This window comes from Oculina patagonica, chromosome 10 (assembly GCF_052425735.1).
Source record: "Oculina patagonica isolate OP01 chromosome 10, crgOcupat, whole genome shotgun sequence".
NCBI classification, from domain to species: domain Eukaryota; kingdom Metazoa; phylum Cnidaria; class Anthozoa; order Scleractinia; family Oculinidae; genus Oculina; species Oculina patagonica.
This window is the reverse complement of record NC_135767.1, coordinates 1,397,653-1,412,807: the sequence shown is the minus strand read 5'-3', so window position 1 is coordinate 1,412,807 and position 15,155 is coordinate 1,397,653. Positions and strand designations below refer to the sequence as shown.

Below are 15,155 nucleotides of genomic sequence, written 5' to 3'. Positions count from 1 at the left end.
ATATCTTAATTTTTATGTCGCTTAAAGGGACTGTGTCACGGCTGAGTTAAATTTTTTTATTAAGTTTTGCCAAATGCTCTCTATAAAACTGAATGTTTGCAAAGAAATATTTTGCTATGGATCTATATGACAAAACCATAGCTTCATTGCAACCACATGTGTCTCCCGGGCGTCATAATTAAAAGTGACAAGCAGACGAGATTAACTTTGAAAACTGTTCAGCCCAACAATATTTCAAAAGCTCTTATCGCAATCCGTACCGTCTTTTGTATTTGGTTTGTTATTGAAATGTTCCTTCACTGTTTTAAGAGGTTATTTTTATTTTTCGACGAATTTGATGGTTATTTCCTCTGCCTAAATTTAGCTAAAATCCATAACACATTCCCTTTAAGTTAAAAATATAACCTAGAAATCCAGTGTGTGGTGTTCAACCTTGAAGGCTAATGATTTCAACCTTGCACTATTTCATTCAGGTTTACATGACGGTGTGGCTGGTAAGCCAAGCAATTTCACCATCAACACCCGTGACGCTGGCTACGGAGGACTGGGTCTATCAATTGAGGGACCCTCTAAGGCGCAGATCACGTGTACAGACAACGAGGATGGCACGTGCACAGTGGAGTACCTGCCTGTTGAACCCGGCAAATACACCATCAATGTGAAGTTTGATGACGAGAATGTACCCGGAAGTCCGTTTACATCGAACGTCCGACCCGAGGGAGGTGAAATTATGCCAGTCGAGGAAAACCTGGTGAGTATACCGTGAAGTGAAATGGAATCACTATATATTTCCTGGGTATAGTTGGATATCGTAGCAATAATATGCTACTAAAAATTTCCTATCGGGTTAGTGACTCCTGAGGCTGAAAAAATTGTCAAAAACGTGATAATTAAGGCGTAAACCATTGTTGGAACGCAGGTAATGTCTTCCAGCAGTTTCTCTAACGGAAATAAGTTCACTTACGTAGGCTGGAGCAAGACCATGTACGGCTTTAAAAGTAATCAACAAAATTTTAAAAACAATACGATATCTAACAGGCAGCCAGTGCAATGACTTGAGCAGAGGTGTGACGCTTGGGGATCGCTCTTTTCATGTGGCCGCCCCTAAATTATGGAACGATCTTCCAAGTGGAATTAGAAACTGTCATCTATGCAAAGTTTCAAGAAAGCCATCAAGACCTTTTTATTTCTAAAAGCTTTTTAATTGTACATTTCTTTTTATAGTCATATACATTTTAAACTTTTTTAGCTTGTGAATTTAAATTTTAAATTTTTAGTTTTTTCTTAACTATATTGTAATGCGCAATTGAAAATTTTTAAATTGATAATTGCGCAATATAAGTAAATTATTTATTATTATTATTATTATTATTAACAATCGAGATTTGTTAACAGTGACGTCGAAGGGTGTTCCAATTATGGAGAGTATCTATTATTTTTAAGTTACTATATATAAGCGCAAAATTTAACTGGGGATACCAGGTAAACTGGCCCTACTAACAATGTATCGAAAGGCGATGTGCGTCGAGTTAATAGGGAAAACCAAATTTTAGACAATTTTTGTGCGGTGAACTTCTATATATTGCTCTAAGAAAAAGTAATTCCGTGCAACTCATCTGCTGTTAGAATCTTCCAAGACCGTTTTTGCATTTTTCCCCCTAACAAAATGTCTCTGTTTACAAAGGGCGGTCACACACGCCTATTTAACCGTATACAAAGAAATTCCATTCCTTGATTGATTGGTAAAAAGTTTCGGCGTTATTTCATTGGCGCAGAGTGCACGAACAGTAAATGATACGTATGTCATTTTTAATGTCTTTTAAAACAATAAGAGATACAGGTGCCGTCAATTGGGGTAATAAAAATACAGGTCTTTAAGCGATTGAGTTACCGTTCTGTTTTGGACGTGTTGAGTAGAAGCTGTTAATCGAAATTTTTCTGAATAAATGGGCCATTAAATTGGTTTCTTAACTATAAAATCTTAAACTATTAAACTTTCCTTTATATAAAATGTTAGTTTTAAAAAGTTGGTGTTTCATTGAGACAGCTAATGCGAAACTATATTAAAAATCTTAATTAATGACGAGGCTTTTATTCTGCCTGTTAAGGTATTGAGATTGTAATTAGTAGATGTCAGTCACTCTTAACACCGCAAAACAGTCCTGCTCTAAGTTTCCATACTTGGTTGCTGACTTCTTCGGTTTCCGACTTGTGCTCAAGTTAAAATTTGATAAATTCCCAAATCTCACTTTGCAGTAAAGTATTGCTCAATAGATTTTATTTGGTTTTACCTTTAACTCTAGAGGTTTGTCCAAATATAGCAAAGAGCAAGACGTCGTTTTGAAATTTGATTCTTGGAAATTAACATGCTGAGTGTTTTCTCCTTCGCTGTTTTTTCAGGTGAGTTCAGCTGCACAAGATCAGTTCTCTGAGCCAACCCAGCGAGTCTCTGAAGTGTTTGAAGATCTTGTCACATTCGGTTCCACACCAGCTCAGCCACATGACTTCGTGTTTGACCTAAAAGGCTACAAGATGGATGATCTTGAGACCATGGTGATCAGTCCTGATGGAACAGAACTCGAGTCTGAGATTATCGAATCATCGCCAAAGACGTATACCATCCGCTTCGTGCCGAAAGAAAGTGGAGAACACACCATCTATGTCAGATTTAAGAGCGGAAGAAAGAAGGATATTCCCGGAAGTCCATTCAAGGTCTTTGTTGAGGCACCTGTGTGGGGTGGGGCTGCCAAATGTGTGGCTGCAGGACCTGGGCTTGAAAGAGGCGTGGTTAACCATCCGGGAGATTTTACCGTGTGGACACGTGATGCTGGCCCAGGAGGCCTTGCGATTGCAGTTGAAGGTCCTGCCAAGTCTGAGATCAAATGCACCGACAACGGAGATGGGTCTTGCAACATTTCCTACCTACCCACCACCCCTGGAGAGTACACGTGTCATATCCGGTTTGCAGACGAAGACATCCCCGGAAGTCCCTACAAGGTTTATGTTTCGCCGGAAGTGGAAGATCGCTTCAGGGATCTCAACGTTACCGACCTTGCGGAGAGCGGATTGAAGGTGAACCAGCCCGCTTCATTCTCCGTGCAGACCAACGCTGCTGTAGGAGATGTGACGGCTTCTGTCGTAGCGCCTTCAGGAGACGAAAAAGAAGCACAAGTTTCCGCTCTCGGCGGCGGAAACTTCGCCATTCGCTTCACCCCCAGGGAATTCGGCGATCATCTCGTCAACGTTCGTTTCGACGGCTCACACATCCCCGGTAGCCCGTTCAAGATCAGAGTAGGCGGAGCGGAAGGTCACCCAGAGAAAGTGAGGGCCTACGGCGAGGGATTGAGCAAGGGAAAAGTCGGTGAATCGGCCGAGTTTACTGTCAACGCCCTGGAAGCCGGCTCAGGCGCGCTTGCCCTGTCCGTGGATGGCCCCGCCAAGGTGAAGATGAATTGCAGTGAAAATCCAGACGGTACCTACCAAGTGACGTATAACCCTGTCGTAGCAGGCGAGTACACGATAAGAATTAAATTCGCCGGTCAAGACATCCCTGGGAGCCCGTATAACGTCACGATTTCCCCGTCCGATGGCAAATATCCCAGCGATGGAGACGCGTCAAAGTGCACCTCACGAGGTACAGGTCTACATAGCGCTGTCTTGGGGCAACCAAACTCCTTCACTGTCAACGCAAGTAATGCTGGCCGTGGATCGCTGATGGTGGGAGTGGAAGGTCCCGCAATACCAGCTAAAGAAATCAATGTCAAACACACAGGCAGCAACGTGTATGCTGTGAATTACGCCTTAGAGGAGCCTGGTACCTATGTCCTTAAAGTGCTGTGGGCAGACAAGCACATCCCAGGAAGCCCCTTCCACGTGACAGTTTAAACGCGCGCGAACACGCGTGTACGCGAAACGAGAACTCTAGTCTTCTATTTAAGGACTTAAAAAAATTGAAGGAGAAATTATTTTCAATACAACTGGAAGGTTGCACATGGATGCTTCAAGTCGCCTTTTACAATACTAATGCTAGTTTTGTATTCAATTACAATTAAAAATTTGTTTAAACAAAACCTCTTTTGTATCAACTGTAGAAACTATATAATATAGCTAGTGAAATAATTTTCCTATTACAAGTTGTAGCTATGTTGTAATTTCTAAATCGATGAGCTAATGAGAATGTGATAACACGTAGCTGAAATTAAGGAGCACTGTAAACTCGTTGTTGCCATGGTTATTGTGTAGGAATTAATGGTACATCAGTTAGGGCCGCAAAGGGGCTGACTTCAACTATTTTGTGTTTTTGTGAGATCTGTGTAATAATTCTAGGGATATTTTATAATAACTGACAATAAATTGCTTAAAGAAGTTCTTGTCTTTATTTGAGACTGAGATCCATCAACTTTTCAAGTGTTCCTACGTATATATATTTGCCAATACATCTTATCGTTAGCAAGTGTTTTTGAAGGATGGTAAACACTGTTTTATTCCCCTCATGCTGGTTAAATACTGAATACTTATCGAGACGAAGTGGAGGCAAATTTATACTAAGGGCGCTTTCCATTAGTCAGAACTGGCCGGTTAGACCGACATATTGGAGAACAGAATTCCGTTGTTAGTCAGATTTGTCATGTCAAATCAGTCAATGCATAAATATTAATTATACGCTGTTGTGGTAGATGTGTGGGAAAAACCCGTGGAAAAGGTATACATGGGCACTTCAGTTACTTCTTACTGGAAAATGACCACTAAACCAAACATAAACCACGCGTTTAGCGTTTTAACTTGATAAAATATATTCTACCCAATTAAAAGACGGAGAGCATTTTAAACATTGCGAGTTCATCTCCTCTTTCCTTTTCCCTGTAAAGGAGATCTCGTTGTATAAACCGAGAAAAATAATACGTCAAACATGATATAACGGCCATGTCCACTTTGTAGCCAAAGAGCATTTTCAAAATTGCGAGATCATGCCCTCTTTTTCTTGTTTAGTATGCCTCGTTCAACGCCTCGAGAACAATGATCTATCATACATAAACCGTGCGTTTAGGTTTTAACTTGATAAAATGTGTGCTATCCACTTTGAAGGCGCAGAAAATTTTAAAAACTGCGATATTATGCCCTTTTTCCGTTTCCCTGTTAGTATATCTCGGTCCATTAATTTGAGAAAATCGATACATTTCACATAGGTTGTGCCTTTAGTTCTCTTTAGGCATAAGAGCGTTTTAAAAAAGTTGAAATCATGCCATCTTCCCTTTTCCCTGTTAAGTATATCTCGTTCTGTAACTCGAGAAAAATAATACATCTCACATAGGTTGTGCGTTAAGTTTTGATCTTAATAAGAACAACCTTAGCCACTTTGTAATCAGAGCGCATTGTTAAAACTTGCGGGATCTTCTTTGTTAAGTGTCTTGTTCTACTGCTCGAGAAAAATGATCTGTCATACGTTAGCCGTGGGTTTATTTTTTAACTTTATAAAATATATCCTGCCCACTTTGAAGCGGAGAGCATTTTGAAAAGTGCGAGATCATGTTCTTTTTCCATTTCCCTGTTTAGAATGTCTCGTTCTGCTTCTCGAGAAAAATGTTCCGTCATACAAAAACCGTCCCTTGAGTTTTTAACTTGATAAAAAAATATCCCACCCACTTTGATAGTGGAGGGTATTTTACAAATTTTGAGATCATACTCTCTTTCCTTTTCCTTATCAAGTCTGTCTTGTTTTATTGCTCGAGAAGAATGATCGGTCTTACGTAGGAAAGTAAGTTGGGTTTGCGTTTAGTTTTAAACATGATAAAAACGAACTTACCATCTTGTAGACATGCAAAAAGCAGTTTAAAAATTGGCGATCATGCCATCTTTCCTTTTCCCTGTTACCTGTGTACTCGGCTCGTTCTACTGCTCGTGAAAAGTCTAAATTGTTACGAAGCACTATTCCCACATTATTAAATTTTAACATTGCTGAATTAAGCCAGTTTCAACTAGTCTAGCAGAGTACGCACTCTCAGTTTGAACCACCACATAAGCAAAGGTAACACGGCCACTTTATATGCTATTATCACCCACCCAGTAATTTTTGCGCGCGCCCATTGGATAAAACGCATCACGTGGTACAAAATCGGACGACGGGTATCAGCGAATATACCGTCCGATTTGATATCCGTCGTCCGATTTTGTAAGCAAGCACAAAACAAACGAATGAAGTCGCCTTATTCAATTCTAACTTTTAATGAAATCACAGAGTTAAAAAATCACGTAAACCAATCAATTATATTTGTTTCAACCACAAAATCACTGTAGGTTTTTCCTATAAATTTACTGTGATAAAGCGCGTTGTAGAACTTAATCGGAGGGTTATAAAATATATAAACCCCTTCTAGCTTGCTGGTATATTTGAGGATAATGCCCTTGGCTGAAAGATTGTCCTCAAAATTTCACAGTTGCCCTCGAAGCTTCGCTTCTCGGCCAACTGTTTATTTTTCGTACAATCTTTCAGCCTCGGGCATTATCCTCCAATATATCAGCCGCTTGAAGGGGTTTATTTACTAAATATTCGCAAGGGATTTCAGAGGTGGCCGAGTGGTATTCGCGCGCGGCGCGCAGCGAGGACAACGAAGTCATCGTGGGTCGAGGGTTCGAATCACGCTTTATAGGGGTTATTCTAAAACTGGCTTGGGGCCGAATAACCCTTCTCAGGTGGAGATTTGAGTCTAAGGACAAGAAATTACTCTCGATCAGGCTTGGGGGCTGAGTATTTCCTCCCCAGAAATTCCGTTTTAAATTATTTTCCTTTTTAGGGGTTATTTCTGGATTTCTTGATCTCTTTTTTCTTTTTTCTTTTTTTTTGTTTTGTTTTTGTTTGTCTTGTTGCTGTTTTCATTTGATTTTTTTTTCAGCGGTCGGCGTTTTTCAATTTTCTTTTTTGCAATTTCATCCCTGAAACCTTTGTAGGTTCATATCTCTACGAGATAGCTAGTTTACAGGCATGCCACTGAAACAGAGGAAGCAAATATGTTTAAATGAACATAACAAGGTTAAAAATCCCAACTGGCAGGAAGCAGACCAGTTGGCTACCGTAAATGATCTAATAAACGCCCGGGGCGTCTATTAAATTTTTGGGGTCCTAGGGGAGGCGTTAAATAGATATGAGGCGTTTATTAGAGAGAGGCGTCTATTTCAATTTTACAGTAGCAACGTCAACACAACTAATAGGATGGGTAGTTTTCTACTGGAGTAAGATACATAACAGAGTTTGTGAGTAGGAGACTAATCTAATCTGCGCTAATGCAAAGCCTTGAGATGCCGTTCATAGTTCGATATCGACGTTTTTTATCGTCATCGGGGTTAACCATGTTGGCGTTGTTGGCCTCTTCGATGTCCGAGTCAAGCAAAAAAACTAACTTTATTGCGTGAAAATACTCTATGGAGCATTTCCTTGGTTTTTGAGATGATTCCTGGAGGGGGGGCGTCTATTAGACACGGGGCGTTTATTAGAGAGGGGCGTCTAATACAAACTTAACACCACAGAGGGGGCGTTTATTAGATAAGAGGCGTTTATTTGAGAGAGGGCGTTTATTAGATCATTTACGGTATATACAAACCGTGACTGAGAATTTGAACTCGGGACAACCGAGAAACAAATCCAGCTAGTGGCAGGGGTAGGTCTTGAACCGGGGACCTCCGGATTACAACACCAGCGCCCTAAACCACTCGGCCACTCCTCTTGCTGTACTAAAAGTTTACTAAACTGTAAAGAAATGCGTTTTGTGGCGTATTTAAGTCATGATGATTCACCTACCTTACTCAACTTATTTTGTTTCCATGTAGCGTCACAGTTATTGCATAGCTGCTAAATTTATTTCTCGACTGATGTATTTCTTAGATTCCATCCGTTCGTTTTATTTCCATGTCTCTAGTGTAAAAAATAGTGTTCCAAATACATTGGAGAAAAGTTGTGTATTCAACGCGGCTGGAACGATTGTCACTTAAATAAAGATACCTAGTTTCCTGCAATAAATATTATGCGTTCTAGTGCTGCACTGAATGATGCGGAGCGTGGACTGATAACGTTGGGCTCTCTAATTTTTGCCCGGGGGTAGTGAGGGGGGGGGGGTCCTCGTTATATCGGACTATATTGGGGGGCTTGGCTCGAAAGGGGTACCTTTTTCAGGATGTAGGTGTATAAAAGGTCATAAAAGGGATTTCACGAGGTGAAGTTATATGAAAGGGATCTTTTCTGTCAAAAATGGTATATGAAAGGGTAAGGGTTTAGTTCTCGGGCGGAGTCTCCCCGTATAAGTTTTTTTTTTTCTAGTAGTCTCCCCCCCCCCCCCCCCGGCCTGGAACAGAAGTGCTATCCGGGCTTACAGAAGTGGAATTTATGTATGGACCAGTCACCTTGTACATTTCTGGCTCACGTGGATGGAGGTAGAAGGTGTAGCGAAGGGCCATGCAAATCGGAAGAAATTGACCCATGATAAAGACGGCGAAATAATAAGGGGATGTGATTGTGAATTATCGTAAAATATTATGCTTGCAATCGTTTTGCTAGAACATTTGAAAGGGCATACTGCTTCACGAGCCTCGACGGTACTGACGAAATACCTATCCAGCGGTTGCTCCTATGAGAGTGAAAAGAGCAATCGATCATTTGATCATTAGCAGTTCGTTGTTTACCTTCGAATGCTGCAAACGTGTTTCCTACACGTTGACTTCAAGCCAGCATCTGTGGTTTAAAACTATAACTGCACAATGATTGCCTCGTCCTCCGACGAAGAGGATGGTGACGATATCATTGATGGAGACGAGCACTCACAAGAGCTTCTAAGCATTTACCAACGAGGGGAGCAGTTAACGTTGTCAGCAGCTTCAACAGCGGCTACTTCTTCACCAAGTGTGAGTCCTTCACTTCACACACCGAGTCCAACACTGTCTGTTGTATCAGAAGCCACAGTTTTGGAGCAACAGGAAGATGATGAAAGAAGAGAAAGACTACAGTCGTATATTTTCGTCCTTAGGTGCATTGCGTACCCATTCAATGCTCGACAGCCTACAGACATGGCGCGAAGGCACGCGAGGGTCAGCAAGCAAGATCTGGTAAAAATTAAGCAGCGGTTCGAGGATTTTCTCAAAGGCGATACTAAAATCGCTTCTGATGAGGCATTCTACAACGCAGTCAGGGCCTATTATGATATATTTATTTGCAGTGAAAGAGTGCAAAAGATGGTCATTAGTGGTGGTTGTTCGTCTAATGACTTTCGTGAAGTTTTCAAGGCCATGATCGAAAAGCGCGTTCGAAGTTTGCCTGAAATTGACGGCATCAGCAAAGAGACTGTGTTGAGTTCATGGATGGCGAAAAATGATGCGATTTTCCGGGGAGAGGATGACCCGAAAAAAGGCCCTAGGATAGCAGCCTCGGCTGCCTCAGAACTGATTTTATCGAAAGAGCAACTCTACGAAATGTTCCAGACGATTCTAGGAGTGAAAAAATACGAGCACCAAATATTGTTCAATGCTTGTCAGGTATTGTATTGTAGATTACTGATTTCTCAAGTGTGTTTGATGTTGGTTTGTCGAGTGTTTTCACCGTGTTCAATATCTTATTAGTGTTTTTACTTTAAAACAGCGAGACCGCAGCAGTGAAAAATAATTAAAATTACACGACTGTCTCTATAAAAAGTTCATTAACAAATTAATTTTTGTGTTTATACATCTGCCCGTTATATGATAATTTATGGATTTGTATACCAAATATAAATATTTTATTGAAATTTTGGATTTTTCTTTGTAAATTTTGCAGTTTTTTGTGCATGTAAGACAATTTATTAATGAGGAAGTGTTAATTTACAGATAAGGAAGTTTAGAATACAATATGTATCATATAGCTTAAAGCAGCTTTTTCATGTATTATCCCTTTTGACTGACATAAAGTGTTAAACTCACTTAACAAAGTAAACAAGAAACATACTTAGTCATGATTAATTAAAAAATTTGAAACAAACCTTGGTTTGGCCGTCTCAAAAAACAGGATTTTGAAAAGTTTGATAGTGGTTAACTTCTACTGCATCTTCGTGAGTCGTGGGTGTTGTGATTTTGCATTCTAATATATTGCTGCAATATGATACAGGTTCAATCTTGGCATTCTTGCTCTGATCAGTAAGTAGATGAAATGGTAGGCTGTCATGTTTTAAATAAATGGTATTTTGTCTTTTAAGCTTGACAGTGCAGATGAACAGGCAGCATGCATTCGTAGAGAACTGCATGGAAAATGTAACACAATCATGGACCAGAGAAAGGTATTTAACAGTTGTATGTTGCTTTGAGGTTTCTATTTTTAGCGACAACTTAATTTTTAGTACTCGTTTCAAAAGTGCTTAAAGTTGAGATGATTAAAATCAGTCTAATAATAGTTGCTATATTGTGGGAAATCCTAATTGTTAAATTTAGTTCTCTCTAAATGTAGCAACATTAAGGTTAAAAAAGTCCCTCTCCTTTATACAGAAACAAAAACAAAACAAAAAACAGGATTGTCACATTTAGGTCAGTTTGCTCACTTTATCATACAAAATGTGACCAGTAAGCTAAGGCTTTGAAAATCAGTGGTGGATCCAGACCTTCACGTCAGTGGGGGGGCCTGATCATCCGTACCCTGGAAAAAGAGGGGGGGGGGCCGCTCTTGAAAATAATTTTTCTCAGCTCTTTGTGCCTTTGTTTGGCCTAAAAATAAGGTGGGGCCTGGGGCCCCCTTGGCCCCTCCCCTGGATCTGCCGCTGTGAATAATCTTTTGCTTGTGATGTGACTAACAGTGTTCTTTTTATTTTTTGCAGCGTCTGCCCGGCTTTATACACAAAGATATGGAGGCACTGTTTGTTGAGGAACAACAGGCTGCTATCAATCAACTAATGACTAATTTAGAAAGTCAGCCTGTTACCAAAGGTTCTTCAGACTCAAAGTACTCAATGCCATTTAACAGAATGAAGGGGTAGGTGGTTCCATATACCGTATTTTCTCAAATAAACGCCCCCGGCGTTTATTTCAAACTTGGCTTCGTGAACCCGGCGTTTATTTGAAGCCGGTGTTTAATCGGGGCCCAGCGTTTATTAACGGACTGCAATTTTCTGCCAATTTTTCAGATTGATTTATTGCTACCGATCTTCGAGACCAAGGGGCAATTTGTCAAGGCGGGACGATTTTTCTCTTCGTTCTGCCCCAAAAAAGTGTCCCTGGGTATCCAAAGGTGATTATTTCCCAAAGGTGCACTATTACGGATTGGATACCTTATTGTTACTTATTTTCGCGGGACTTAATTTTCGCGATTTTCGCGAATTTCAAAAAATCGCGAAATTAAAGACACGCGAAAATTAATTTCAAACGTTTTCTATTGTATTTTTTATGCTAATTAGGTTTTTTTGGCCAAATCGCGAAAATTAAGTGCCGCGAAATATGCCCGTTCCATTTTCGCGAAATTAAGTCCCCGCAAAAATAAGTAACAATAAGGTAGTTTATGTTGCAATCAAGATTTGTGACAAACAGAATTACTTGTTAGCTTGACCTCAAATAAATGCCGGGACTTGAACAAACGCCCCCGGCGTTTATTTAAAAACTAGCAATGTTGACCCGGCGTTTATACGAGGCCGGTGTTTAATCGAGAAAATATGGGGGTTTTTTTTAATGTTAACTCTGTGCTAATTTTGGGTTACGCTCCATGTACCAAGTTCCGAGTGACATCACTGGGTACGGTTCTTATGTAATTACTTCTTGACATCACACACACCAATAAAAGGATAATAAGGACAGTCAGATCAGTCAGGACTGTGAGGACACTTGGGACAACTGGGACATAATGGGAAAAGTAGGACAACTGGGACAACAGGGACAATTGGGACAACTGGGACAACTGGGACAACCAGGAAAGCTGCCCAGGACAACTGGGGCAACCGGGACAATTGGGACAACTGTCCCAGTTGTCCTGGTTGGCCCAGTCATCCCAGATGTCCCGGTTGTCCCAATTGTCCCAATTGCCCTGGTTGTCCCAATTGTCCCAGCTGTCCCAGTTGTCTCGAGTGTCCTAACAGTCCCAATTGTCCCAGTTGTCCCAATTGTCCCAGTTGTCCCAATTGTCCCAATTGTCCCAGTTGTCCCAGTTGTCCCAATAATTGTCCCAATTGTCCCAGTTGTCCCAATAATTGTCCCAATTGTCCCAGTTGTCCCAGTTGTTTTAATTGTCCCAGTTGTCCCAATTGTTCCAATTGCCCTGGTTGTCCCAGTTGTCTTGTCCCAGTTGTCCCAATTGTCCCAGTTGTCTTGTCCCAATTGTCCCAGTTGTCCCAATCATTGTCCCAATTGTCCCAATTGTTGCAATTGCCCTGGTTGTCCCAGTTGTCCCAATTGTCCCGGTTTTCCAAATTGACCTGGTTGTCCCAACACACATATAAGGTGGGGGTTTTGGCACAAATCGCGACAACTCGCTCGGCTCCGCCTCGCTCCTTGTCGCGATTAGTGACCAAAACCCCCACCTTATATGTGTGTGCAAAAATCGCGAGCGGCACCCAAAATCTCTGCGGCTTGAGCGCTCACAAATCTCAAGCTGCCTTGCCGTGCCAGAATTAATTCCTATTGAACAAATGTTTCTCATTGGTATATTCACCAAGATGGCTTCTGCAAGTTATTCGAAAGAAGTTTTGCAAGCACTCTTGAAGGAAATTCGCGACTTTAAAGAAAATCCACAATGGAACAATAACTTTTTATTGGTCCAATCCGATTTCAATGAATGGCTACGCGTGTGGAAAATGACCATACCAGAAGGAAGCCGAATCAGCAAAGATCTTTATGTCTTTCAAAAGAAAACAAAAGGAAAGTTCGTTTATTTGGTTGAGAATGAAATAAGAGATTTGAAAAGCGTAAAAGTAAGTTTTGAGATGAAAATAAAGTTTACAAAAGAAAATTTTGAGACTGGTGTAACACAAGAGATGGAGCATTATTTTAAAGAAAGAGAACCGCACGTTTTTAACGAAAATAATAAACAACAGATAAAACAATAGTTCGATAGATTTATTGAAAGAGCAAAGGGTCAAATTGAGGCTTGGTCAGAGCGCGGCTCAGGCTGGGTTATTGAAAGAATAACCGAAGCGTACGTAAATGTTGCACGCTATCAGCCATTGCGCGGAGGGACTTACTTACCTCTACCAGCCAATCTGGCAAAAAAGAAAGCAATAATCAACGTGCAAAACAGGGATAACGAATGTTTGAAGTGGGCTTTGAGAGCTGCACTTTTTCCTCCAAGGGACGGAAAAAATCTTCAAAGAACAAGCAAATACCCGGCCAACGACGGAATTAACTACAGAGGCATCGATTTCCCCACACCTGTAAAACAGATTGACAAACTCGAGGGGCAAAACAGCAACCTCGCAATAAATGTGTTCGGCTGGGAAGACAATCGTGTGATTGTGCACAGAATAAGCAAAAAAGAAAAAACAATTCCTCGTATAAACCTTATGTTAATAGAGTCAGGATTAATTCAGCATTACTGTTTTGTAAAAAAAGTAAGCGCTTTACTCTTTGATCAGAGCAAACATCGTTCTGCAAAACACTTTTGCATGATGTGCCTGACCGGCTTCACAAGACCTGACTTGCTCGAGAACCACAAAAAATATTGCAATGGCATTAACGGCAGGCCGACAAGGATAGAGATGCCGGAAGAGGGGAAAAACACCCTTTCTTTCCAAAATCATCACAAACAGATGAGGGTGCCATACGTGATATATGCAGACTTTGAGGCTTTGGTCAGAAAGATTCAAGGATGCGAGCGTGGGCCAGAGAGCAAGCAAAAAAGCTACACTGAGAAAACAGAACAGCACGAGGCATGTGGTTTTGCTTACACAGTTGTAAGGAGTGACGGAAGAAATGAACGGCCAGTGGTTTACAGAGGTGAAAATGCTGTTGAAGTGTTTTTGAACTGTCTTCAAGAGGAAGAGAAAAAAATAAGAAATAGTTTGTCATCGCCAAAACCTCTTGTTATGACAGCAATAGATTGGGAAAAATTTAAAAATGCAACTGATTGCCATATTTGTGAAAAAAGTTTGATAAAAGATTACTTTTTAGACTCTTTACCTGTATGGATAAGTGAAACAGGTAGCGTATACACTTATGATGGGCAATGGCACAAAAAATGTTATTACAATGTAAAGAAAGAACACGACAGTTCGTTTCTCATTCTAAAAAGATTGACAGAAGAAGAGCACAAAGAAGCTGCAGAAGAACAAGATGACTGCTTATGCTGTGGACAACCTTTGCTTCAGCAAAACTTCAGAGATGCAGTTAAGGACCATTGCCACATAACAGGCAAGTTTCGAGGAGCCGCGCACAACGCATGCAACCTTAAAATGAGAATAAAACCAAAAACGGACCAAATACCAGTTGTATTTCACAACCTAAGGGGCTATGATGCACACCATTTAATGCAGGCGATGTCAAAGCTGTCTCAATCGACACAAAAAGAGGTGAAATGCGTCGCCAACAACATGGAGAAATACATAACATTTTCATTTGGTGGTTTGCGCTTTATTGACAGCTTGAACTTTCTACAAGGAAGCCTCGATTCACTTGTAAGCGCAACACCGAAAGAGTCATTGAAAATAACAAAATCTCTTTCTTCACAAAATTTTGAACTTCTTTTAAAAAAGGGAATTTACCCTTACGAATACATGGAATCGTGGGAAAGGCTTGACGAAACTAGTCTGCCAGACAAAGAAAAGTTTTACAGCAAGCTAAACGACGAGCACATAACAGACAAAGAGTACGATCACGCAAAGAGGGTATGGGAAGCTTTTGGATGCAAAACGCTTGGTGACTACCACGACCTATACGTGAAAACAGACGTGTCCCTGTTGGCAGACGTTTTCGAAAACTTCCGAAAAATCTGCCTTGAGCAGTACGGGTTGGATCCTGCGAATTATTACACGTCGCCTGGCCTTTCTTGGGACGCACTCTTGAAAAAGACAGGCGTGCAGCTTGAGCTCCTTACAGACTCAGAAATGCATCTCTTTGTCGAAAGGGGAATAAGGGGTGGTATATCTATGGTTAGCAAGAGATATGCAAAGGCAAACAATCCTTATGTTGAAGGCTATGACCCAAGCAAGCCAAAAAAATACATAATGTACCTT

The 15,155-nt window shown here is 40.8% G+C and overlaps 2 protein-coding genes across 4 annotated transcripts in view; both read left to right on the top strand.

Moving 5' to 3' along the window:
- LOC144667138 (filamin-A-like) overlaps positions 1–4,365 on the top strand; it is a 36,648-nt gene extending 32,283 nt beyond the window's left edge. For all 3 annotated transcript variants that reach the window (XM_078528525.1, XM_078528526.1, XM_078528527.1), the window contains exons 19-20: positions 474–751; positions 2,401–4,365. In XM_078528525.1, the coding sequence (XP_078384651.1) occupies positions 474–751; positions 2,401–3,885 (1,763 nt within the window). In that variant the 3' untranslated portion in view covers positions 3,886–4,365. The remainder of the gene's footprint in view (positions 1–473; positions 752–2,400) is intronic.
- Positions 4,366–8,640: 4,275 nt separating this feature from the next.
- Positions 8,641–15,155, top strand: part of LOC144667141 (calcium-dependent secretion activator 1-like) — a 40,855-nt gene continuing 34,340 nt past the window's right edge. The window contains exons 1-3 of the mRNA XM_078528530.1: positions 8,641–9,516; positions 10,209–10,289; positions 10,821–10,975. Of these exons, the coding sequence (XP_078384656.1) occupies positions 8,746–9,516; positions 10,209–10,289; positions 10,821–10,975 (1,007 nt within the window). The 5' untranslated portion in view covers positions 8,641–8,745. The remainder of the gene's footprint in view (positions 9,517–10,208; positions 10,290–10,820; positions 10,976–15,155) is intronic.